General features: G+C 48.6%; 1 protein-coding gene across 4 annotated transcripts in view; it reads right to left on the bottom strand.

Moving 5' to 3' along the window:
• The window catches only part of sobpa (sine oculis binding protein homolog (Drosophila) a), a 34,558-nt gene extending 11,734 nt beyond the window's left edge, over positions 1-22,824 (bottom strand). For 2 of the 4 annotated variants that reach the window (XM_076023534.1, XM_076023535.1), the window contains exons 1-5: positions 22,540-22,824; positions 21,063-21,176; positions 12,245-12,365; positions 10,114-10,311; positions 6,624-6,775 (exon numbers count right to left, since the gene is read on the bottom strand). In XM_076023534.1, the coding sequence (XP_075879649.1) occupies positions 6,624-6,775; positions 10,114-10,311; positions 12,245-12,365; positions 21,063-21,176; positions 22,540-22,668 (714 nt within the window). In that variant the 5' untranslated portion in view covers positions 22,669-22,824. Of the gene's footprint in view, positions 1-6,168; positions 6,193-6,623; positions 6,776-10,113; positions 10,312-12,244; positions 12,366-21,062; positions 21,529-22,539 lie in introns of those variants that run through there. The other 2 variants (XM_076023533.1, XM_076023536.1) reach the window with 2 other exon arrangements.
• Between the last annotated feature and the right edge of the window lie 375 nt (positions 22,825-23,199).

Raw genomic sequence — 23,199 nt, 5'->3', positions numbered from 1 at the left:
CCTCCCTCCCTCCCTCCCTCCATCCCTCAGCAACGCCGTCCTGTGGGGGGACGTCACACCAGCTGCTACCGAGCGGCGCTCCCATCTGGGCACGCACACACGTCCAGGTGTGTGTGCCCGTCACCTGCCAAGAAAGCAGCTCCCAAAAAACGAGAGGCGCCCACCGGCAGGCTTCCCAAAATCCAGGGACAAACACAGACAAGCGCAAGCCGAGCTCATCCCAGATCTCTCTCTCTCTCCCTCTCTCTCTCTCTCTCTCTCTCCCTCTCTCTCTCTCACACACAGACACACACACACACACACACACACGAGATGTTCGTTAAATGTGAAAATGTTTGGCTTCTCTGGCTACAACTCTGAGCTTTTCTGTTACAAACCTATGAGCATGTTGCTGTTTGTATCATCAGTGAGGAATTTTCTTTTTCCTTGCAAGTGAACTGAAGCGTCCGACATTTTGAGCTCTGATCTCAAGCATTCTCCCAGTTGGTCTGAGCATCATCATCAGTCCCTTAGTGTTGTTTGTAGCACTGGTGAGTGGTCTCGATCTCGAGACCACTTTTTAAAGGTCTCGGACTCGGGATTTTTGATCAAGACTCTCGCTACAATGACGGACAACGGAAAAGAATCCAGCTGGTGCGGTTGTGACACCCGGAGTGACACACCCACTTATTCCTCGTTAATTTATCTTTTAATTTTATGAAGCAAGTTGTTTTTATTGAAAAGGGTTCAAAAATAGTTGGCAAAGCAGCAAAATGTTATAGAAAAATATTAAAAGATACCTTGCTGAAAAGAGACCGTTTGATTGATTTTTTTTCTGTTTTGCTGTTACCTTTCTTTGACATATAAAGCCTTGTCTTGGTCTCGAACCCCAAATGTCTTGGTCTTGTCTCGATCTCGATGCTCTCTAGTCTTGCTAAAGTCTTGGTGTCTTTGAAGTTGCTTTGACGGCTGCAAGCCGCTTGCTAGCAGGAGTGGAGCGGACGAAGCGCTAGGCGCAGTTCTGTCAGAAGTGGACGACAACATTTCCTCATTTGAAGAGGAACAATTAACGGCTTGAAAGCCACATGGCTTTCATGGCCCATGTCTACGGACACATCTCTTCTAGGTAGCTGCTGGTGTTAGCTTAACTGGCAGTAAGTTCTGGCCATCATCACACTGAACCTTTGAGTTGAAACAAAAGAAATTTCCCGACTGCACTTTCCTCTTTTCCCTCTCTCCTTCTCCGTGGCTCGCTTTCTCTTTTTTCATTGCAACAAGTTTTGACACCGGGAGACGAGTATCGCGGGAGCTCGCGTGCGCGGCTCCGCTTTGACAATCTCAGCGGCTCGTTAGCCGGAGTTACTTTTGTCTTTATCTGCGCTGAATGGCTGGCAGCTACGAGATAATCAGCCTCCTCTGTGTGCCCTGGGGCAGCGTGAGGCAGGTCTCAGGGCTGCCTGCTTGGCAGCAACCAGCCAACCGAGCGCCGCATTACACACCTCATAACACACTCACACACACACACACACACATAGACACACACTCCACATTTTCACAAGGAGCTGCACCCAAAACACAGAGCTAAACACACATGCACGCGCGCACACACACACACACACACACACACACACACAACCAGAGGGGGAGATGCCCTCACTTCTCTTATTCTATATGCGTGCACGTGTCCTCGGCGACTTGCTAAGTAAATTGTGAGCATTCGCAGTGGGGCAGGGAACACAGGGTTGCGTGCGTGTGCATGTGTGTGTGTGTGTGTGTGTGTGTGTGTCTGTGTGTCTGTGGTGATGTGACATTTCTGGGCTGACATGAAGCAGCACTCTGCCCCCTCGCGCCTGGAGGGAGCTCCCGGGGAAAGACGCTGATGGAGGCTGCGGCTCTCCGGAGAGGAAACTCATCATGTGAACAAAAAGCATCCTGTAAAACACAAACTGAAGTCTCCTCACTCACTCAGCCTGCATGCTTTTTGTTTAGTTTTTTTGCGAGGTGGTGGGGGATTTGAGCTGCATACATTGGCTTTGAATTTATCTCAACATACTTAAAAAAAAAATTCTTGAGGGTGATTGGACAAACCTAACGTCTATCACCTTCAAACTGGGCCAATCAGATGTCTTCACTATTGGCTTTTCATTGATTGTATTTCATTGATGGCGCTGCAGCATCCATGCTGACAGACTGTTAGCAGCTTCCTGTTCCTGTCACAGCGCGAGCACACAACTCCTTCCAAAGATTCAGAATGTTGAGTTGAGTTCACCGCGTTCACCGTGTTTAGCGTAGGACTGGCCAACTTACCGCAGAGTGCCATTGACAGACTCTCATGTACGTCACTGTTGTATAACAACAGGTTCACAATTTAGTTGTTTTGTTTTTTTTTCCTATGAGTTGAAAGTGTGCATTTTCTCTTCTCGGGGAAGAGAAGTGTCTCAAAATCTGCTAAAGATTTCTTTTTTCCAATGGATAAAAAAGGGTAAAATTGGCCATGAAGTCCTTTTTGCACGGGATTAGCATTAACTGGGGACCTCTGGTAATTTGTAATTATCACAGAGGACGTCTGCGCCATGTCCGCAAATCACCTACCATATTTCGCCAAATACAGACGCCCTGCGGTAGCACTCGTCCCGTGCGAATCTGCATCCCGGTGATTGAGGTGTATTTCTTTGCTTTTATTGTGCGCCTTCACTACCTTTTTTTTCCCAGTTGAAAAATGGAGGCTGCGGGGGGAAATGATCGGTGGCAGTTTGGACAGCGTTTCAGGCGCAAACACAGTCTCGTGCCGGTACTGGAAACCCATTGGAAGAAAGAGAAAGCTCCGTTCAGCCAAAAGAGCGAAAGTTCTGAAGAAGTAAGAGACCGTTTCTTTTATATTTCGAGTGGCTTTGAATGGACGCTCAGTTGTCACAGTTGTCACGTGCAGCGCATTGACATCACATCCGGGTCTTAATGCCAGTAAAATAGGCACGCACTGAATGAAACGCAGACACGGGGGCTAATTGACAATAATGCTAATCCAGTGCGAATAGGGCTTAATACTCTCGAGCCATGCAGGGAAAGGAAAGTGGGGAAATTGCACCAGCAACCAGGAGCACTCCCTCGACCGTTCCATTGCGGTGTCCCATCAACTCGCCGCGGTGGAATATGAAGGCTGACAGACATAACGGGCTAAACAAAGCATCCTGCAGCCCTTCCCGCTTCCTACTGCAGTGCTTGACGCGAGCGGAGAGCCATCCATCACTGCTAATTGCCCGAGTTAATCTCGGCGGCCAAGTCCGGCGAGCAAGTGTGTGTGTGTGTGCGTATGTGGGAGTCGGAGTGGGGGGGTGAGACGAGGCCAGAGACGGAACGGCGGCGCGCGAAGGCAACCACGGCACGGGCAGAGAGGCTATTTGGAATAAAGGTCGTCGTCGCTAACCGCCGCTGCCGTGCCTGTCAACTTCCTGCCGTCCTCACGAGACAGAAGGCTAACAAGACGTAGAGCGTCAGCGAGGGGGAAGAGGAGCCACTTTGTGAATCGATGCAGCCAGAGAAGAGGAGAATAGAGAGCCGGGCTGCAGACAGAGTAATTGAGCAGCGCGGGCGGCGAGGAAGAGCCACTCGCCGCCACCAGCACCACCAGCAGCAGCACCAGCACCACCACAACAACAACAACAACAACAACAACAAAACTGATCCAAAAAATCTCACGGCGTGACCAGTTAACGGGCTTGTAAGTGGTTCGTTAAACTTTCAATCATTTTGCAGCCGCGCACACAAACACCCTCGGAAAGCGTAACGGAAGGCCGCGCGGAGCTTGTGAGAGAGGACGGAGGGGGGAGGAGGAAGAGGAGGAGCAAGAGGAGGAGGAAGAGGGGCACTGGGTCTCGTGCAACATAATTCCCTCCACCTCCTTCTCCTCTCGGGCAGGAGACACTTTTCTCTCCTTCACATGTGGCAAAATGTTTTGTTTGCAAATGGGACTGGAGGGAAGATGTGAAGGCTACGTGGTGGCGGTGGTTGTTGTTGTTGTTGTTGTTGTTGTTGTTGTTGTTGTTGTTGTTGTTGTTGCTCTGCTCTCTGTGGCTCTGTGTTGTGCTTCATGCGAATTATCTTCAACCAAAAGAGCGGGAAGTGTTTCATCTTCGTCCCGTGCTTCGTTAAGACGCCATCACGTGGCCTCCGCTGTTCAGTGGGGGGGGGGGGGAACCCACAGGGCCTGGGATGAAAGGAAAGTTCATCCTGTTCACACTGGTGCCACTTTTAAAGCAGAGGAAAAGAAATTCCTTTTGGTGAATAGCGGCCGCACTTGTGTTGTATTCCGTCGGTATTTAATGTTGTCATCATCCTCCACTTTATTTCTCACCTTTGCGAAAACAAAACGAGTTCTGTGACACAAGACAAAGAGTCGCGCGCACACACACACACACACACACACACACACACACACACACACACACACACACACACAGACAAAATGATTTTAATGGTTTGTTGAAGTGGGGCACTTCATCAGATCCAGTGTTGTGCCTGGCGACTGAGAGATAATGAGCAGCGAGCGTTTGAAGCAGCTGATTGGCTGATTTTATGTTTTCAGAATTTGGCATTTTTGAGCTAAATTGTAATAATGAAAGTGTTGAATTCTGGATAGTTTTCTTGTCATATGCCAGGGATTTAATGAGGTATAATTTCAATACTTCTACTACTACTACTACTACTACTACTACCATGCATTGCATTCACTTGGTAAAAAAAAAAAAAGAAGAAGCTGTTTTTCGAGGTAATTTATTTTTATGGTTGGTTTTTCGGGGTAATTTTTTTCTGATTTCCAGTGTTTTTTGTTTTTTTTCAGAATAATGTTATTTTCATTTTTTTCGGACTAATCTTTTCCCCCAAGTTTAGAGAGCATCGGAAACAATCGCACCCATTCCTTTATTGAGAGTGTGATTTAATGGGAGCAAACATGGCCAGCTTGTTTAGTTTAATCAAGTTTTACTTTGACCTGGGTTCGAGACACTGGGAGACGGTCCTGTCTTGAAGTCACGTGGATGGTATTACCACGCCATACCCTGTGTTGACCCGGTACGGTAGAAGGTGAAGATGGAGCATGTGCGAGCGGGGCAGTAGCATGAGTCACCATAGATCCACCGGGAGTCTCTTGCAGGTTGACGGTTTTCTCGCGGGATTTCGAAGTATCACGATAATTCAGAAAGAAAAAAAAAAAAAAAAAAAAAACAGAAAACATGGCTGAAAAAATTCCCATGAAAAACAGGGGAAAATTTGTCCGAAAAAATGAAAAAATAAATTACTCCAAAAACCAGGGGGGAAAAAATAATTACCCCGAAAAACAGAGCTTTTTTTTTCCAAGTGAATGCAATACGCTTCCGTATAATACTACTAATAATGATAATAATCATCATCATCACCATCATCATCACCATCATCATCATCCTATCCTGTTCAAATAGAAGCGTTTTAAAGTTCATTTTAAAGTCTCCTCGTCTTAAAGTTTTCCAGTTTGGTTTCTCCGCTCTTCCTCGTGACTCCGCTCTCAGTCTTCCTCCGTGTGACCTGTTTTTGCTCACTCCTGCTGGGCCCACGTCACCGTTGCTGTCGCGTCTCCAGCCGCTCCGACTGATCTGTGACTGATTTGATGGATTTGCCTTGAAAACGTTGTTGTTTTGGAGCCAAAAGAACAAAACGAAAGCGGTTCAGAGGGCGGGTTTTGATCCGATTCGAGGCCTCACCGTCCCTGTCTGTCACTAGTTCTCCCATGAGGTTCTCACACACACACACACACACACACACACACACACACACACACACACGGCATCACCGGGAAACCAGACAGATCCGTCGTCATCGTGGCAACACAAAGGAAAACACAAGCTGCTTTCACTTAAAATGAAAGTAAACTAGTGGGGAAAGAAAGTGGTGGGGAAAAAAAATACACACAACATGAAGAAAAGCAGACACGGGGCTCATCTCCATTCTCATGCTTCTTAAGTAAGTTCCAGATTGGACAAAATCAAAAATAGAATAGGAAAATCAAAGGAAAAGGGGGAGTAGATGAAGGGACAGACGGTGAGTGCAGCTCCGCCCCTCCGCCCCTGCTCCGGTGCCGTGCTTCGGGAAGTGAGTGTTATGCTCAGATGAAGAACTGACTCCACATACAAGCAGGAGAGTAAAACTTGCCATACTCACGGCGTAATTCCTTACATATCCCGGCTTCAGTACAAGAAAAGGAGAGGAGACGTTTTAACTGCAGTCAGTTGAGGAGGAGGGAGAGTGAAGACAGCAGCTGACAGAGGCAGCTTTACATCACGTCTCCAGGTTTAGTGCATCACAGAATAGACATTCTGCACAGGAGCCCCAATCCAGGAAAAAAAAAGAAAAAAAAAAAAAAAAAAGGAGGCGCCCAGGGGGGGGAATTGTGACGGGTTTTTTTCTCCGTTTCCTGTCTTTCTTTCTTTCTTACACTTTTACTTAAAAGTCAAGTTTTCTGCCCTCTGCTACCAATCGCGCTTTGTTGCCAGGAGACCCGAGTCCCACCCCTGTACCGCGCAGCCAATAAATGACGCCATGTCAGAGCTGCTGAGGAGGAGGAGGAGGAGGAGGAGGAGGAGGGAAAGGAGGAGGAGAAGGAAGAGGAGTGTTACCTTGTTCCTCTTGAAGTAGGCCCGGCGGCAGGCGGCGAAGCACTTCTCGCTGCAGAAGCTCTTCAGCTCGCTGCCCATGCTGAGGGAGTAGCGCTTCACGCCGACCTTCTGGCACCAGGCGCACATGATCTGCACGTTGGACGCGTCGTCGTCTGGGAAAAACAGCAGGCGGCAGAGGGAAAAGGAGGGGGGGGGGGGCGGTTGGTGATTCAGGATGGATTGTTTGTTTCATTTTCCTCCACGCCAGTAGATTTCTTTATATCAGCATGATGACGATGAAAGACCGTGAATCTCGAAGGAGGAAAAGCAGCAGCGGTTCATAAATCCTTCAATCTTCCCCGCAGCCTCCAGGTAACACAGGCAGCGACATCACAGACTGGATAAAATTTCCATGGGAATTCTTTCCTTGCTTGTTTTTTTTTTTGCGTTTGTCACAGAGGCGATGTCTTGACTGCCTCATTGGTTATTACTGTATAATACAATTCATACCGAACTGCTGCACGGTTTAAAGTTAGTTTCAATTCAACTAAAAGTTAGTTTTAACTCATTTAAAACAACTCTGTAAATACACTGCAGTTAATATCTACATACATATACATATTTTATTTTATTTTATTCTATTCCAGACCAATGACTGTCAAACATCCCACCGCTGCTGCCACCGAGTGAGATCCTCTGAGATTTCCTGTCGTATCTGCCAATTATCACATTATGACCGAGCAGAAAGAGAGAAAAAAATAAAAGATAAAAACCCAAGACGCAGGCCCATTAGCCTGTCACCTCCTTATCGCGCCCTGCCCCGGCTCTCCTACGCCATGTTGGCCTTAATGGATCGGCAGAACCGTCGGATTTAATGTAGAAACTCGCTCACAATTAAACGGAGGGAATGTCCCCCGGGGGGGCGCCGAGATAACGAAGTGGACCCCACATGCATAATTGATGTCTCTCCTCGCCTCCCTACTTTATCTCATTCCTCCGCTCTCCCCGGCTTCTCTCCGTCTATCTGGCCTGCCGCCACCCGCCGCGGTGATGACAGGGAAAACAAGACGCAGAGCGCGTGGGTGTCGTGGGTGTACAGGCGCGGCCTTAAACACATTTCGCCCTGTGGAGTTGTAAAAAAAGAAAAAAATGCGCGCACACACACACACACACACACACATCAAATCACTGCAAGGCAGCTGGGTTTCTGAGATTAGGTCAATTTGAAACCAGACAGAGCAGACGGACGGAGATTGACTGGATCGCTCAGCTTTCGTTGAAAGGAAGGAGGCGGAGCTACAGCCAGGAAACAGGAAGCGGCCGCCGGCTTGTAAACGACTGGACGATATTTAATCAATCAAAGAAGGAGCAAAGAACGCAAGGCACTGGGGGGGGGGGGGCTGAACTCTGACTGACTGTGGCCACACTGTCGTTGTAGTCCAGTGGTCCAGTGTGTACAATCTGGCTTGATTTATGATTTCTGACCCTGCCCAAATACATTAATACAAGTCTACACTCACAGTACAATGAGAGCAATTTGGTTTTCCTACCCTTGGAATGGTTCTCATATACAGTACATAAGAAAAAACTGAGACACAGGGGTCTTGCTCCTAGTTAGCTGGTATCTTGGAAGACTGCCATACAATCACAAAATATGAAAAGCGCTGTCAGGTGGGCTTCCTTTACGGAAGCGCTTTGCTGCCACCCTAGAAAAAAAAAAAAAAAAAAAACAGAGCTCAGGATCACGTCATAACGCGAAACTATCACGTTTTTACGTGATCATTTTCACGTAAAAAGAAAATGTGAAGCTATCACGTTATTCTGTGAAAGTTTCCCGTTATAACGTGATATTGAGCCCTGTTTTTATCTAGCGTGGCAGCATACCATGGAAGCGCATCAACTCGAGTTGATTGAAAAGGAAGCCACAACAACAGGACAGCGATCCAATGGATTTTTTGGGGGTTTCTAGAAATGTAGTTGAATCCAAGCAGGGCACAAATTAAATAAAGGGGGACGCTCTAAAACGCTTAACGTAAAAAGCTTAATGTAGCTCAGTGACTGAAAACAGCCATCAACCATCACCAATATTTACATGGACATCTCGAGTCATGCCCACTTTCACCTCTCCGAAAACGCTAAACCTTTATTAAATGGGTGCAGTTCACGTGAAGCCCTTTTCCTCTCTATAGGCTAAACGCAGCTTAACGTCCGAAAACAGTGATAAACCATTACAACATTTCATGGGGCTGTCACCGACTCGCTCTGCTGGTACTGAGGAAATTTGTCCGGCCAACTTGGTCAGTTCTCCATGCACTTTTGAAGGCTCCTCCCCTTTCGAGCCTTTTCATTGGCTCTACCAGGTGGACGCATGGAATAAAACAGAGTGAATCAGAGGCCAGCGTCAAATCACTTTCACCCTAACAAAGATTTTACTTTTGGGCTTTTTGGTCGTTCTTCTTCTTCACCTGACAAACACAACTGCCTTTCTAAACTCCTGCACCTGTCTGATGTGCGCGCAGCGGTCAGTGATTATGCTGAACGCCAGCATGGCCGCCGCCATCACCTGCGCCTCGAAAAAAAAAAAAAAAGCTTCTTTGTGGGATTTTTTTTTTTGCACGGCGGCGCATGAATAATTCAGCACATGTGTGGGTATGTGGTGGCAGGGGTGAGTGTGTGTGTTGGGTGGGCTGGCGGAGGGGGGGACTGGGGGGGGGGGTGAGGGAGGTGCAAGCCGGGTGGCGCCGGGCTTTAAGTGGGAGCGCACCATCTGTTTCCCCGCCCCGGCGGGCCCCAGCGGGGACCCCTGTTGGCCGACGGCGAGGCGGCTCGCTGCCTCCGCCGGGAGCAGGGCAGCAGCATCCAGACGTCGGGGATAATGAAGGCTCCTGTGCGCGGCCGCCCAGCGCACCCCCGTCTCCTCGGGAGAGTTGACGGGGGTGTTACTGACACCGGGGCAGGTGGAAGGAGGGGGAGGGGGGGGAAGAAAAAAAAAAAAACACAAGGTGTACAGCAGGTAGCGGCCCTCATTAGCGGCCCCCCGGCTCCCACCTGTGCTTTCTCTGGGAGGTCGTGGGAGGGGGGGGAGGGGGGGGGAGGGGTAGGTCCGCCGCGGCGGCGTTAAAAAGTCGCCCTGCTCTGCATAAATGTTCGGCTCCGACGCCTGCAGTTATGGGCACAGAGTGTCATCTGAGGACGAAATCTCCGCGGGATTTGGTATATTGTGGTGTTCACAGGACAGAGGGAGAGGGGATGAAGAAGGGAAAAAAATTTAAAAAAAATGTGTATGCTGGAAATGACCTTGATGTTTTTAATTCTCTGAAACTTACAACGCAGCACAAAGTTGGTTCAAAATACAGAGATTGGAATTTTGGCGTTGAGGCTCTCAGTTTGGCTGATCTGAATCCTCTGCAGCCTGTTTTCTGTTTGCTGGCCCTCGCCGCCGCCAGTCAAAACACGAGGCGAACAGCTTCTCTTTCATCCACTCCTGTGTTTCGTGGTACTTGCCACCTACCAGCAGGGGGCTTGATGAGCGGCGGAGGGATCATGGGCATCACCATGGGCAGGCCTCCGTGTTCCTTGCTGCCGCACATGGAGGTGGACGCCATGCTGGAGGACTCCGTCACGCCGTTCCTCGACGCCGAGCTGCTGACCCGGTCCGGGGAACCGTCGCCTCGCTCGGTCGAAGGCGGCATTTTTGGCAACAAGTTTTCTGGACGGGGACAAAAAAGATGAACGAAGGCCAACAACGTCACAGGGAGAAAGACGCAGTTTTTGCATCTTAGTGGTGGCCGATGACGTATTTTTCAAATTCGATACGACAATCAATATTTTTTGGGGTCGATATTGCGATATTGACGTCAAAAAACACTTTTTTTGTTTGTCATTTTGTTCAGTCAATAAAAAGTTAAAAATCACACGTGGCCTTAATATATTTATTACAAAAAAATTTAAAACAGTTAAGAAAATGTTTAAAGTGCGATAAAATGAAAAAGATAAATCATAAAAAATAAACATAAACGTCAATCAATAAAAAAAAAAATCTGATCCCAAAATCAAATTCTTGTCGCATAAATCCCACCGTGGACCGTTTTTATCAACCGACAAAAAGTAGGACCACTCACGTGGGAAGTAAGTCGCCGCGGCTGTGGGCAAAAATAAATATCAATTTTTCTAAATTATTATATTATATTTTATTATTATATTTTCTAAAAATGACCCAATGCGATATTTTACTCTGATTAGCGATCAATATCAATAAAAAATATCGATATGCACATCACTATTGCATCTTTCAGCTCATTTTTTTAAAAAAATGTATTTATTGATTTATGTAGTTTCACCAGGCAGCTGACTGAGATGAAGTAAAATGCTTCATAAAGACACATCACTCAAACTGTCAGGCTCCAAATGTACTGTTCTGTACAAAACAATTCATCTTCACGCGCAAATGCGCAAAAACAATTTTAAATTGTCATCTTTAAGGTCTGCGTTTTTTGTTTTAAACCCCCCCCCCCCCCCCCAAAAAGAAATTCATCAAGTTCATCTTGCAGGCGCCGAGCAGCTGATTCCAGCGCGAGTGAAAACACAGGCTGTGCCGCACAAACGAGCCGCCGAACCCTTGTTTCACAAAAAAAAGAAAAGAAATTGCGGCTAATGAGTCAGAGTTTCATCCAGCAGTCTGGTCTGGGTTAAGAAGTGAGCGCTGGGCTGAGATTTGTCAGGAGGACATAAAAAAACGACTCCAAAAGAATGCTAATGCTGCCCGTCTCACGGATGAGTATCCAGGCAACCGCTCCCTAACAAGCTCACCATGTCAGATTTGTAAGTATGTCAGTGTTGTGTTTGCAGCTTGAGGCGCCGCTCCCAGGGAGAGAAAATACTCAATTCTAACCAAGGTGTGAAAGTTTGGCACAAAAAAAAAAAAAACAACATTCCTAATTGTAATCCTGGCTGTCTGGGGAAAAGTCAGCTAATCTGCTTCTGCGGAACTGTGTGGGCGGGGCTTTGCACCAGGCCGACGGTGACAGCGGCAAGGTGAACGAGCAGTTGTTTCGCCTGCGCGCGCTGCTGAACTCTCGTTGGAGCACACAGTTAATGAAAATCCTCCTAATGGAAACATTAAAGGGGAGAGAATAGCTGCGGTTTGGACTGTTGATGTTGAATCCTGCTGCTCATAATAACTTGTTGTTCCAAAAACTGCCAGTGAGCTGCGGTTAAGACAATTACAAGAGGTGCAACACATGTTTTTGTGTGTTTTTTTTTTATGATCATTAATCGATTTTTCTTTTTTTCTTTTTTTTTTTAACAGCAAACAACTATAGGAATTTCTTGTTGGGACTCTTCAACAAAAACAAAGACCCAGTTAAGCTGTTTCAATTGGATTTAGAAGTTGTCTTTCTCACATGTACGTAATGTATCAACGCCAGGGATAATAAAGTTCTATAAATTTTCACCCTGAACTCAAAAAAAAAACCAGGTCATTCCTCCAACAAGTCCCTCCCCCTAAAATAATCGAAGCATTCTAGCTGCTTTTAATGCAGAAAATGAAGACACAGAAAATCAGGCGTGCACGTACGTGCTTTCTTTCCCTTGAAACACACGACACAGTCACTGCACGGCAGCGTCACCTGGGGTCTCCGTACCTTTGAGGACGGAGATGTGCTGCGGCGTCTCGCCGATCTCCAGGCTGTCCGAGTCTCTCAGCTCCACCTTGTCGTAGCCGTACCAGCCCAGCAGCTCGTTCATGGTGCTCTCTGCAAAACTCTGCACACAAGCGAGACATGCGGTGAGGACCTGGAACAAAGCTGCGACGCAAAAGCAAAAAAAAAAAAAAGGAAAAGCAATCTGCGGGCCACAATGTCGCAGCAGCAAACCTTGCTGCAAACCAGGGAGACGGCGAGCGTGAATGAAGGGCGCTCGTAGCGGAAGGGCGTCGGCGAGAGCGGGCCGAGACTCGGCCCAGAACCTTGAGTCCAGCAGCGGCTCCTCGGGCGCATCCGTGACACCGCATGCCTCGGCTTAATTAGGGCAGACATATTGTGGAGCCACGTGGATTTTTTTTTTTTTTTTTTTTTTTTTTTGAGGCTGTGCGGGTCGGCCTCCTGAGAGCAGGTCAAGCTAATTGAAGGCCGGCTTGGTCGGAACGCCGCGTGGCGCGCAGGCGGACACGCTAATGGCCCCCGTCACGCCGCAATAATAATAAATAAGGCAGACGTTAGCGGGATGTAATAAAGCCTCTGATAAGAACCCTGGCAGCGGAGCGCAGAGGAAACAGCAGAGGCAGAGATTTTTCGGCGGCGGCCGTCTCTCTGGGACCGACTCGAGTGTCTGTCGGCGGACCGGGAGAAGGTCGCAGCGGGCGGCCCAGGCGCTCCATCAGCGTGTCCTTGACCCAGCGTCCTGTTTGCTCCTCAGCTCTGAGGCCATATATGAAAAGGCTAAAAACCTCAAGGCTAGACGAACCAGAAGAACTAGAAAAACAGTTGGAGCTGAATGGCTACGACAAACGTGGACACCTGCAAATCAATAAACACATTACTGCTGCTCAGTCACGTGTAAGCAAATGACTGTTTGATTCTTTATGGTCATGGCCCAACATGCACCTGGAGAATGCTTTTCACCCCCCACCGCACACTCACGTCAATTGTAGTTTCTCCAGCCCTCATTGGTCAGCCAGTAAAATACCGGCTGAATTCCCACATCTGCACTTACGTGCGAGTAGGATTTGCAGCGTATGAACTCATCCTGTGTAGCTTATCTTTACCAGGGTTGCAGCTTAGTTCAGCGCCAAAGGAATCCAGGTTTTAAATCCCTCCAAAGTAGGAAAACTCAGCGGTGCTCAACTTGAGGAAAAAAAAAAAAAAAAATCTTTCGTTCAGCATTTTCTAATCACCTGAAAATCATGAGATTCTCTAAACCGTGTATTAACAAACGTCTTAGTTCTAAGCGATTTAATGACAGTGGATTAAAAATATATATATATATATATATATATATACATAATACCACAAGTATAAACTTCTTTCTGGCTTTGGCAGTCAGTAACACTGGCAAGGTGTTAATGTTCTCATCTCCTCCTCAGCCAGGATGCTCAGAAACATGCCGTCCACAACACACTTATTCATTATCATTAATTCATTGACCATGAATATGATAGTAGATTCAATACAAGACTGTTGATAAATCGATAAACAAATCAATTAATAAATAAACAATGAATACACTATACACAGTTGTGAACTCTTAGGTTTCTCGGTTTTCTGCCTCGGTTGTGTCTCAGCATCCTGAAGTTGCTCCGGTTGCAACAAGGTGAATGCAGAAAAAAACCAAAAAAACAAGTGGACGGGCATCACACTGGTAATGTGCCTGATGCATTCTCGTCAAATACGCCTCATCTGGCCCTTTAACTCCAATACATTGAGCACAAAGTGGAAAACAAACAGCAGCAGCAGCAGCAGCAGCAGCAGCAGCAGCAGCAGCGGCAGCTATGCAGGGTGACTCAACTGTAATTAGTGCGATAAAATATTACACAGGGGTCAGCGGACTATCATCAGAGAAGGTGCGCTGGCCTGCGGGCTCTCCTGAGAGAAATAGCTGCTGCTGCCGGATAGATTTTTTTCTTTAATGGTCTGCAATGATAAGGATGTCGGGCAGTTCTTGTCCCGACGCTGATTTACGGTCAGCGTCGGGTCCTGCAGGGAGGTTGGAGGTGGAGTTCCTCCTGTTCCACTGATGCTTAAAAGGTCCAGTACTACCCGAAGTTTATTTCACGACTTCATCATGATCTGATCAATGATTTGCGTGTCCATATCGAGTCAGTCAACTGCCGAGAAATGAGAGAAGTCAACCTTTTAACCCTTTTTCTTTTGCTTGCAGAAAGTTCCTCTGTGGGGTCGCCTCCTGGCCAGGCCAGACCACCTTGGTTTTATCCCCTTCCAAACATGTGGAAGGGCCAGTCAAACATCAGTTTTTAGCAGGAAGCAAACAACAAACTGTTTTCGCAGGAGGCAGTAAACACGGGGCTAAACATGCTGTGTTTTGGGGATATTTGGAATTCCAGTGAAATGCCTGTCGACATAACGTGCATGTCTTTGGGCTGTGGGAGGAACCAGAATACCTGGAGAGAGGCCACACAATGTGCAAGCTCCACATAAAAGGCCCCCAGGAATGGAACCTGCGACCTTGTTGGGGTGAGGCGGCATTGCAAAAAAGCAACCGAAATGGAACAAGAAGTCGGAGAAGTCGGCGACTAAGTTTAAAGTTGCACGGAGCCGAAGTGAATGCAGCTGACGGCACAGCAATTTGAGAGAGAGAATAAAACATGAGGGAGTGAGGATGGATGGAAGGAGGGATGGAGAATTTTTCACTGGCTCGAGGCAGCTGGCCTGCACTATCGATCCCTTGATGTCCGCCGGGAGGCAAAAGCCTGAATTTAATGCGGGCGAAAATAAAGTGGAGGGACGCGAGTTGTCCGTGCAGACTCGTCTGCCGGTGTTTAGGAGCTCCCAGGCTCCCAGGGAGCGGCAGCAGCAGCAGCAGCAGCAGCAGCAGCAGCAGCAGCAGCAGCAGCAGCAACGGCTCGGGTGGCCACGCAGCGCGGGTCCCGCCGCCCGGCGCCGCTGACGTCTCAATGCTGTTTGGGACTTAATGAAGAGTGACAGCCGCTATTGATCCGCTTGCTATGAAATACCGCTGCGGCGTCCTCAGTCAATGGCTACGGTGGGTGTAGTGCAAAAGGTGCAGGTCGAGTCAACAGGAAGCGTCCGAGTGAGCGGCACGTAAACATCCACAACTCGGCACTGTCAGGACGGGCAAAGAAAAATATTCCCATTAATCATTTAGCACTTTACAATTTAATGTAAGAAATGTGCTGGGACTTAGGAGCAGGAGGGTTTGGTAATAATATCATATTTGTATTTGTATCTTTCTCAGAAAAAACACTCATTTGCTTCTGAACTTATTTTGGATTTGATAAGTTTCAGAATCCAAATGATCTTAATATTTGTTTCATCGTAAATGAGAATTCTCACATTCAAAAGGTCTAAACAAGCTGTTGGCTTCAATTTGTCCGAAAACAACCAATCAATTACCAGAATTGCAGATCAACAGTTGACTGCAGCTTTAGAAAACGTAAATAAAAAAATGTTTTGCGAAGCTGTGGAAGCAGATCTGTAAGTACAAGATGCACTGTGGGAACTGCCGGAGATTTCTATTGCAAATCAATGTGATACTGCAGGCTGTTAAGTTACTGCGATACATTTCCAAAAGCCTTGCAAAGGGTCCAAAACTTTGCTGTCTGTGCCTTCAACTCAACAGGCTATTAACGCATAGCCCCATCTAGTGGAGTAAAAGCTGAGTTGATGTGATATTCTCTTACACATAAAGTGAAAAACACGAGCAAAAAGTTACATTTAAAAATCTTAAATCATCAGACCAGTGGCATGCAGATCCGATGAACTACGATAACAGTACACCTGCACTTCACAGCACATTTCAATCAAGTTGAGCCCAGCAAATGCACGTTGCAGACCCGCACGACTCATTCACAAACCGCAGTTCTGAACGATCCACCCCGGCGGTTGACGGCACTCACAAACAACTCAACCTGGGTAGTAACCCAGTAACCAGTCAGGCTTCATTTGAAATGGCCAGGACACTGGATCGAGGCAGAGCTGCCCCTGCTCCTAATTGGACAGACAGACAGACAGCCAACAAAGCGTGTGATGCAGGCAGCCTGAGGTGAACGGGTTGGTTCACTGCTGTTCTGACTTGTTGGGTTTTTTTGTTTTTGTTTGCCGTCATCCCTAAACTAGCAAGTAATTGGTGCACATCAATGGCGGCCATTGGCTAACAACCCACCCCCTCCCACCTCCCCATGCACAATCGGGCTACTCTGCTTTTGATCCTGCAAAGGGCCTAATGAATGCATTCAACAGCAGATCGCACGAGAAAAGCAAACGCATTCGCAAGGTGGACGATGCCGATGCCGATGCCGATGCCGAGTGCGGCTCCGAGGACGGCTGCAGCTGTGAGAACGGCAGCAGCGTCTCCATCCCGCCGTCCTGTCCTCTGTGTCACCCGGCTGCTTTTTGGAGAGCAGGAGCGACATTAAGAACAGAAGCTAAATCTAATCCCTGCTGGCGGCTCATCGGAGGCGCTGCGGCACCAACTCTGGCTGCAGGCGGGAGGAGATGTTTTCTTGTCTTTTTTTTTTTTTCTCGCCAGCCTGAGAAAGAAGCCTTCAAAAGTGGACTGTAAAAGCCACGGATGGCCCGGAAGTGCAGGTTCTGTTTCGTAGCGGCCAGGGGGATTAGCCCCTCCCACCCATGTCCAGAAACAGAAGCACCTGTGGACTCCCCAACAATTCCAGGCGGAAAGCGTGACCTTTGACCTCACCCACCGACACACAAGTCCGGCAGAGACCTGGGGCCGCCTCATGACACGTCTGAACGTCGGCAACGCTTCAATCAGATGACGAGAAGGCGTCTCACCTGTTCCAGACGAGCTATTAGCTTCGCTCTCCCTCATTCTTCCGCCGACAAATTAAAACATCCCATGTGTGAAATTGTTCCACCGCGACAGCAGATAAAGCCGTCGGTTATCGCTTCCTTCAATCTCGTATTTAAATAATTTACCCTGCCGATAATGAACGGTACGCCTGGAGCCGACACGATGATTATCCTTCAGCGGGCAGCGCCGGGCCTTTTGTTATTTCTCACAACAGTGGCGGTTTTTTGCACAGCCCTTTGTGATGTCAAAAAGGGCACTGGCTGCTCCACCCGCTCTACCGCCTTGTTTTTTCGTCCCCTTACAAAGATGTAGGGGATTCAGGAAAGCATCAGTATTGGCAGGACGTTAAAAACCCAGAGCTTTAGCAGGAGGCTGTAAACAAAGGGCTAAATGTTTTCTGGAGTGTTTCGGGGATCATTAATAGTGCAACACTTCTTTACTGGAGAGCTGAATAAAAAAAAAAAAACAACTAAGATTTCAAAGGAAGTAGAAGGTGAGAGCTGAAATGGATGTCATGTCTATTAAAAGGGCGCCCCCTGGTGGTGGGTTGCAATATAAACACCACCCTCTGCTGGCAGGCAGCAGTACTGATGCAGTATTGTCTATTGGGACGCTGTAAAACGGTCACAAACAGCGTGACAGACCTACAACAAACACAACCTTTTTGCTTTTCTTCGCAGGTCGGCGCAGAGCCCCGATGCCCCGACTCCACCGCGATAACCCCCCCCCCCCCGAAATCCGCACGCCAACTTTCCCCTCTGCCTCCTCCTCCTCCACCCTCTCTCCACTTTTCCACTCCCCTGCTCCCTCTCTCCACCTCCTCTGCTTTCATTTGCCTCGACTTTCCTTGATATCCGATCCGGCCGGAGACGCTCAGCTTACAGTTTTTACAGCGCCGTACACATTCCTCTCCCTCGGCCCGGCCGTTCCCTCAGCCCTCACTCTCGCCGGCCTCCGCTGCTTCTCCCCCTTCCTACCCTCCGTGCCCACTCCTCCTTCTGCTTGATTGCTTGCCGAGGCTTATTTTACCGCGGCGCACATTAGGCAGCCAGATGAAGGAAACTCTGTCAGAGTGTTTTTTTTTTTTGAGGAGCAATCCCCTCACAAGGGCACATTGTGTGCGGGCGCCCCGTCCCCCCCGTCCCCACTTTTAAGAAAGAGGAGAATAAACTGCCCGGAGAGCTTGAAATAGAGGAATTTGAGGGTTTTCTGCAAAGCAAGAAGAAAAAAAACCCAGAGTTCCACTTTGATTTGTTATGCATTCTATCCATAATTAGCTGAAACCCTGAAGGTCAAACGTATCAAAAGGCGTCTGTGTGATTTTTGTTGAATCCGTGCTTTGCGGCTGCCTGCGCTCGTGTGTGTGTGTGTGTGTGTGTGTGTGTGTGTGGAAATTAGGCTTGCGTAACAAGCAACAATTTAACTTGCGCAGTCTCTGGAAGTGTTTTGACACCTTAAACACATCAGCTGCTTTGTTTAGCAGCCCTCCGGGTCAGCGACGGCGACAGCCGCCGCAGAACGCTGCGCCGGTGCCGCGCTTTGCGCCGACTGAGAAATTGACAGGCCGCCGCCGTCTTCAGGTTTGCCAAAGTCCGGCCACGTTTTGACCGATTGCGGCGAGTCAAACGACTGATTCAAGGAGCGTTCGAGCACGCGGAGACGTTCAACTGCTTTCCTCTGTCACAGCATTTGTCCTGCACAGAGCACCAGCAATGAGCAGTGCCGCGGAATTCTTCCCAAAGCGGCGTCTATTTTCAGGGAATAAACTTTTATCTTTTCACAGTGAACCTCAACAGGTTTAACGGGCATTTTGTTCAGGGGATTAAATAAAGTAATACAGGCAAACGAAGTGACCAGAAAGGAAACACCAAATTCAACTAATGAAGCCTCATTTTCAAAGGTCAAACATGATGTAAAATTGACCTGACTGATGTTTTCTGTCTTGTTGAGAACTGCGTAGAAGGGAACATTCCTTCCTTTACTTGTGAAATGAAGACTCCTTGAAATCAGACCTTTGTGATATGACAGAGGGTGCTGACACCTCATTGATATATCTCCCAGGTTAGTGGCAAACACCCCAGCAGGTGTTGGTAACATGCAGAAAGACTACAAAGCATCAGCTGAAAAAAAAAAAATCCTCTGGAAACAGGAGGCCAAATTGAGTTGAAGATGGGTTTTGTGAGGGGTGGGGGGGTGGGGTGGGGGGGGGGGGTAATTTACTCGAAGCTGCAGAGCTAGAAAACAAAGATCTAAAAATGTTTTTAATTACGGACATTAGCAGCATGGCTCCCCTCTGGATCCAGGAAGACCCAGAGGGTCCTGGATCTTCTCCACAAACAGGCACTTCGCTATTGTCATCAAGGACAATGTGTTAAAAAAAAAAAAAAAAAAAAAAAAAAAATCTGTCATTGGAAGGAAATCCATGACCTGAGGTGGATTTTCAGATGATAAGACGAGGCTGTATATCTGTCCAGGCTAATCACCTGGATGCAGAAATTACATGGCTAGAATAATCACAATCATGCAAAATGACTGCTGCTCACTGTTAGGTTTAGTTCAATTCAACTCAATTTTATTTTATTTTATTTTATTTCATTTCATAGATTTTTATGTTTACAGAACAGACTAGGCATGGGGGGGAGGGACGGGGGCACGGCTAATAATAAACCCCTGTATATAAATACAGGGGTTTTTTCGGTGGAGGGGTGGGGGTTGAAATCATTGCCGGGTTGTTTCAAGACCCGTTTTAAGGCAAAACCTCCTTTGACAGCCGAAACACACAAGCGCGAGAGAGGGAGAGAGAGAGAGAGAGAGAGAGAGAGAAAAAAAAACCCGTTTCCACCACCAGCAGCGTCTCCCTGATGTGACCACCTGCATCACCGAGAGCGTGCGTGTCTCCAGCCGTATGTGTACAAACAATGAAGGGATGGAGACAAAGCAAGACACATCCTGCCACTGTGTGTGTGTGTGTGTGTGTGTGTGTGTGTGTGTGTGTGTGTGTGTGTGTGTGCTAGAGACTACTGGGGGGTGAGGGGGGGGGGGGTCACGCAGGCAGGCAAAAAACACACACAAGTCATTGTGCTCGCGTCGGGTGCGTAAAAATCTCACAACCGACGCGCATCTGGATCGCACGCCTCTGGGCAGTTATGCAAAAACAAACAAGACGCACGCACGCGCGCACGTGAAAAGGCAAACAGACACGCGCACAAAACAGACGTGCGCATCTGCGACCGAGACGCTCCGCTGCCATGGTGGCGGAGGATGCGCCGGTGTCTCGCCGCGGCGCGGCGGCATCGATCCGGCTGCTAATTGTGCACACCGGCAGCGGTGGTGGAGACGCCTCCACTGACGCACCGGATTCTCCATCAACTCCGAGAGGCGCACAAACGGCGACGCTGGAGCGAAGGGGCCGACGGCGGGGGTTGGGGGGGGGGGGGGGGGATTGGGGGGAGAGAGAGAGAGCGCACAGCGAGGCCAAACTTGGTGGCCGGAACGCCGGCATGCATGCAAGCGGCCGCTCGGCGCTGCGTCCATTGTGCATCGGCAGCAGCGGCGGCGGCGGTGCTGGCGCTGCTCGCTTGGCAAGGGGCGCGCGCTGCCGAGGCAGGCGAGCAGCGCGGACGACAATAGAACTTGGTGGGGTGGGGGGGGAAACAACAACAACAATACAATTGTAAAAAAATAAAAAAAATAAAAAAAAAAATAAAAATAAATAAAAAATCATAAGAATCGTGAATTAAAGTTTTGTGAAGGCTGCCGCGCGCGCCAGTGTGGAGCGTCCCCGACGATCACCAAAGAAGCCTGGTTTCGCAGACAAGCACACGCTGCACAACCACAACCTCCACGAGCGCTGACAGGCAGCTGGGCACCACATCAACCCCCCCCCCGCCCCCCCGCCCACTCCCCATACACACCCCCAGCCCAAACCCCCTCCCCCCTCCATATTCTTACCTTCATCTCCTCATTTATTTCCCTTTTCACCGGATGTGCGGGCTTTCGGCTCCTCTTATTTTCCGGCGGTCTGCCTTCCTTTTCCATCTCTGCCATGTCTTCTCCACGATACTTCTGTCAATATTTGCCGCGAGGAGGGGGGGGGGGGGAGAGAGAGGGAGAGAGAGAGAGAGAGAGAGAGAGAGAGAAGGGGGTTGCTGGATGGGTGAAGAGGTGTGGAAAAGGTGGCGGGGGGACCGGACGGTGAGGAGGGGAGCGGGGGGGGGGGAGGAGGAGGAGGGGCCGATCACAGCTGCCTGGTGGCGGCGGCGGACGTCTCGCAGCTTCCCCGCGGCCCGAGTGAGGCTGGCGATGCCGCCGAGGGCTTGCGGCGCCCGGCTAAGTCAGCCATCTTCTGGCCGTATCCATGCGCGCTGCGTGCACCAGTGGGTGAGTCAAAAAGGAGAGCCTGTGTGAGGGAGGAGGGGGGGGTTGGGGTTGGGGGGGGGGGAGAAGGAACGAGACAGGGGGAGGGGCCTCCGCTGAAACATTATATGACGCGTCGGTGATCAGAGGTGGTGGGGAGAGGGGAGGGGGGGGGGGTGCACTTCTTCTCGCTCCCCGCCCGCCGAGAGGCGCAATCAGAGCAAGTCACATCCACTTAGCGCGGCTGCCTGCAGCGGTGACAGCGAGGCGAGCAGGTGCCCACACACGCCCCTCGCGCGAGCTGCAGGATCTCATACTGTTCCCCCCCTATTTTTTTTTTTTTTTTTTTTTTTTTTTTTTAAATCCTTCGTTTTCATCTCGGGTTGACGACAGCAGCCTCACGTGAGGGCATCAAAAAGAAAGCACACTTAGCCCTATGTTTCCAGGCGACCTGGGAAAAAGTGATGCTTTGTTTGTTGAAGCTTCCACAATGTGAGGAGGTGGACAAAGACAAAAGCAGCCTCAGAGGGCAGAGCCAACACCTGGCTGCGGGTGGTGTCTCTCTCTAACCTGGGAGAGGCATCAGTGCTGTGTGTGACGTCACAATGGGCTTAGAGTTCACCGAAAAGATGGAGAGTTAGCACCTGGCCACGTTGTTCTGTTTTACCAGGAATTTGTAAGACAAAAAAAATGCCTACAGGTGTGTCAGGCCGGCCAGATTGATTGAGACGCTCGCGGACGAAGCGGTTGATTCTCTGTGTCTTTGTCAGCATAAATCAAGCAACCATGCAAGACATGTATTTATCAAAATGAAAGATTGCAAGCTTTGTTCACCCTGTTGAAACAGTGAAAAGGGGGAGAGGTGGTTTGATTTTTTACAAAAACTTGAGAACCATACAGGCAATCCATATGGTTTGTAAAAGCAATGCAATCCAGGCCAAACAATGAATATAAAGGACTAAAAAAAAAAAAATGCAACGTTGCAAAATGATCACATGACCAAAAAAAACAGAGAGGGAATTGTACCCTGTATGAGTAACTACTGGCATCTGATTGTCTGGTGTGTATTTACCTGTTTCATCCGTGTGCTACACGGTGCATCCTGACTCTTGCAGGAATAACAATGAGCTGGCAGGTGGAAAGCCACTGACAGTGCCAAAGGGGTTGGTGGGGGGAGTCGAAGGCGGTGGTTGCTGTGCATGGCATCGTGACACCCATTTCGTGCTGGGAAATCAGGGAGAACAGGAGCCGTGAACCGTGACGCAGAGGGGGTCAGCGTGAGACGACTTGAGCGTTAGGGCGATGCGCAGCGCTTGCCTGGAACCCAAGAGGACGGAGCGTCTTGGTTTGAATGAAACAGCTGAGATGCTTTCAAGTAAGTTAATTGAATAAGTGGCACAAATCAAGGAAACTGTTTTGAGGCATTTCTCTCTCTCTCTCTCTCTCTCTGATGAGGTGGAGTGCAGGAATGTTTTCCTTTAACTTCCAGTTCATTTTATGTTTGTTGCTGCAACTGGTGGAATTAAATCCATACGGAGACAGTTGAGCAAAAACAATGAAGAGCTGAAGTGAGAAAACATCTACTTTGGCCATATCATACCATTTAGCAAAGACGGCTACTCTATTGAGGCAAAGAGGGCATTAGCAGAGCATTTTTGCGACATACTCTTATACAGTCAGAAATACTGTATAGCTTAAACATTTGTTTTATTTATTATTATTTATGTTTCCA

This window comes from Nelusetta ayraudi, unplaced genomic scaffold (genome assembly GCF_046127955.1).
Source record: "Nelusetta ayraudi isolate G7.1 ecotype Tasmania unplaced genomic scaffold, CSIRO-AGI_Nayr_v1 ptg000015l, whole genome shotgun sequence".
Lineage (NCBI taxonomy): Eukaryota > Metazoa > Chordata > Actinopteri > Tetraodontiformes > Monacanthidae > Nelusetta > Nelusetta ayraudi.
The sequence above is the reverse complement of the archived record's forward strand: the minus strand, read 5'-3'. Positions and strand labels throughout refer to the sequence as shown.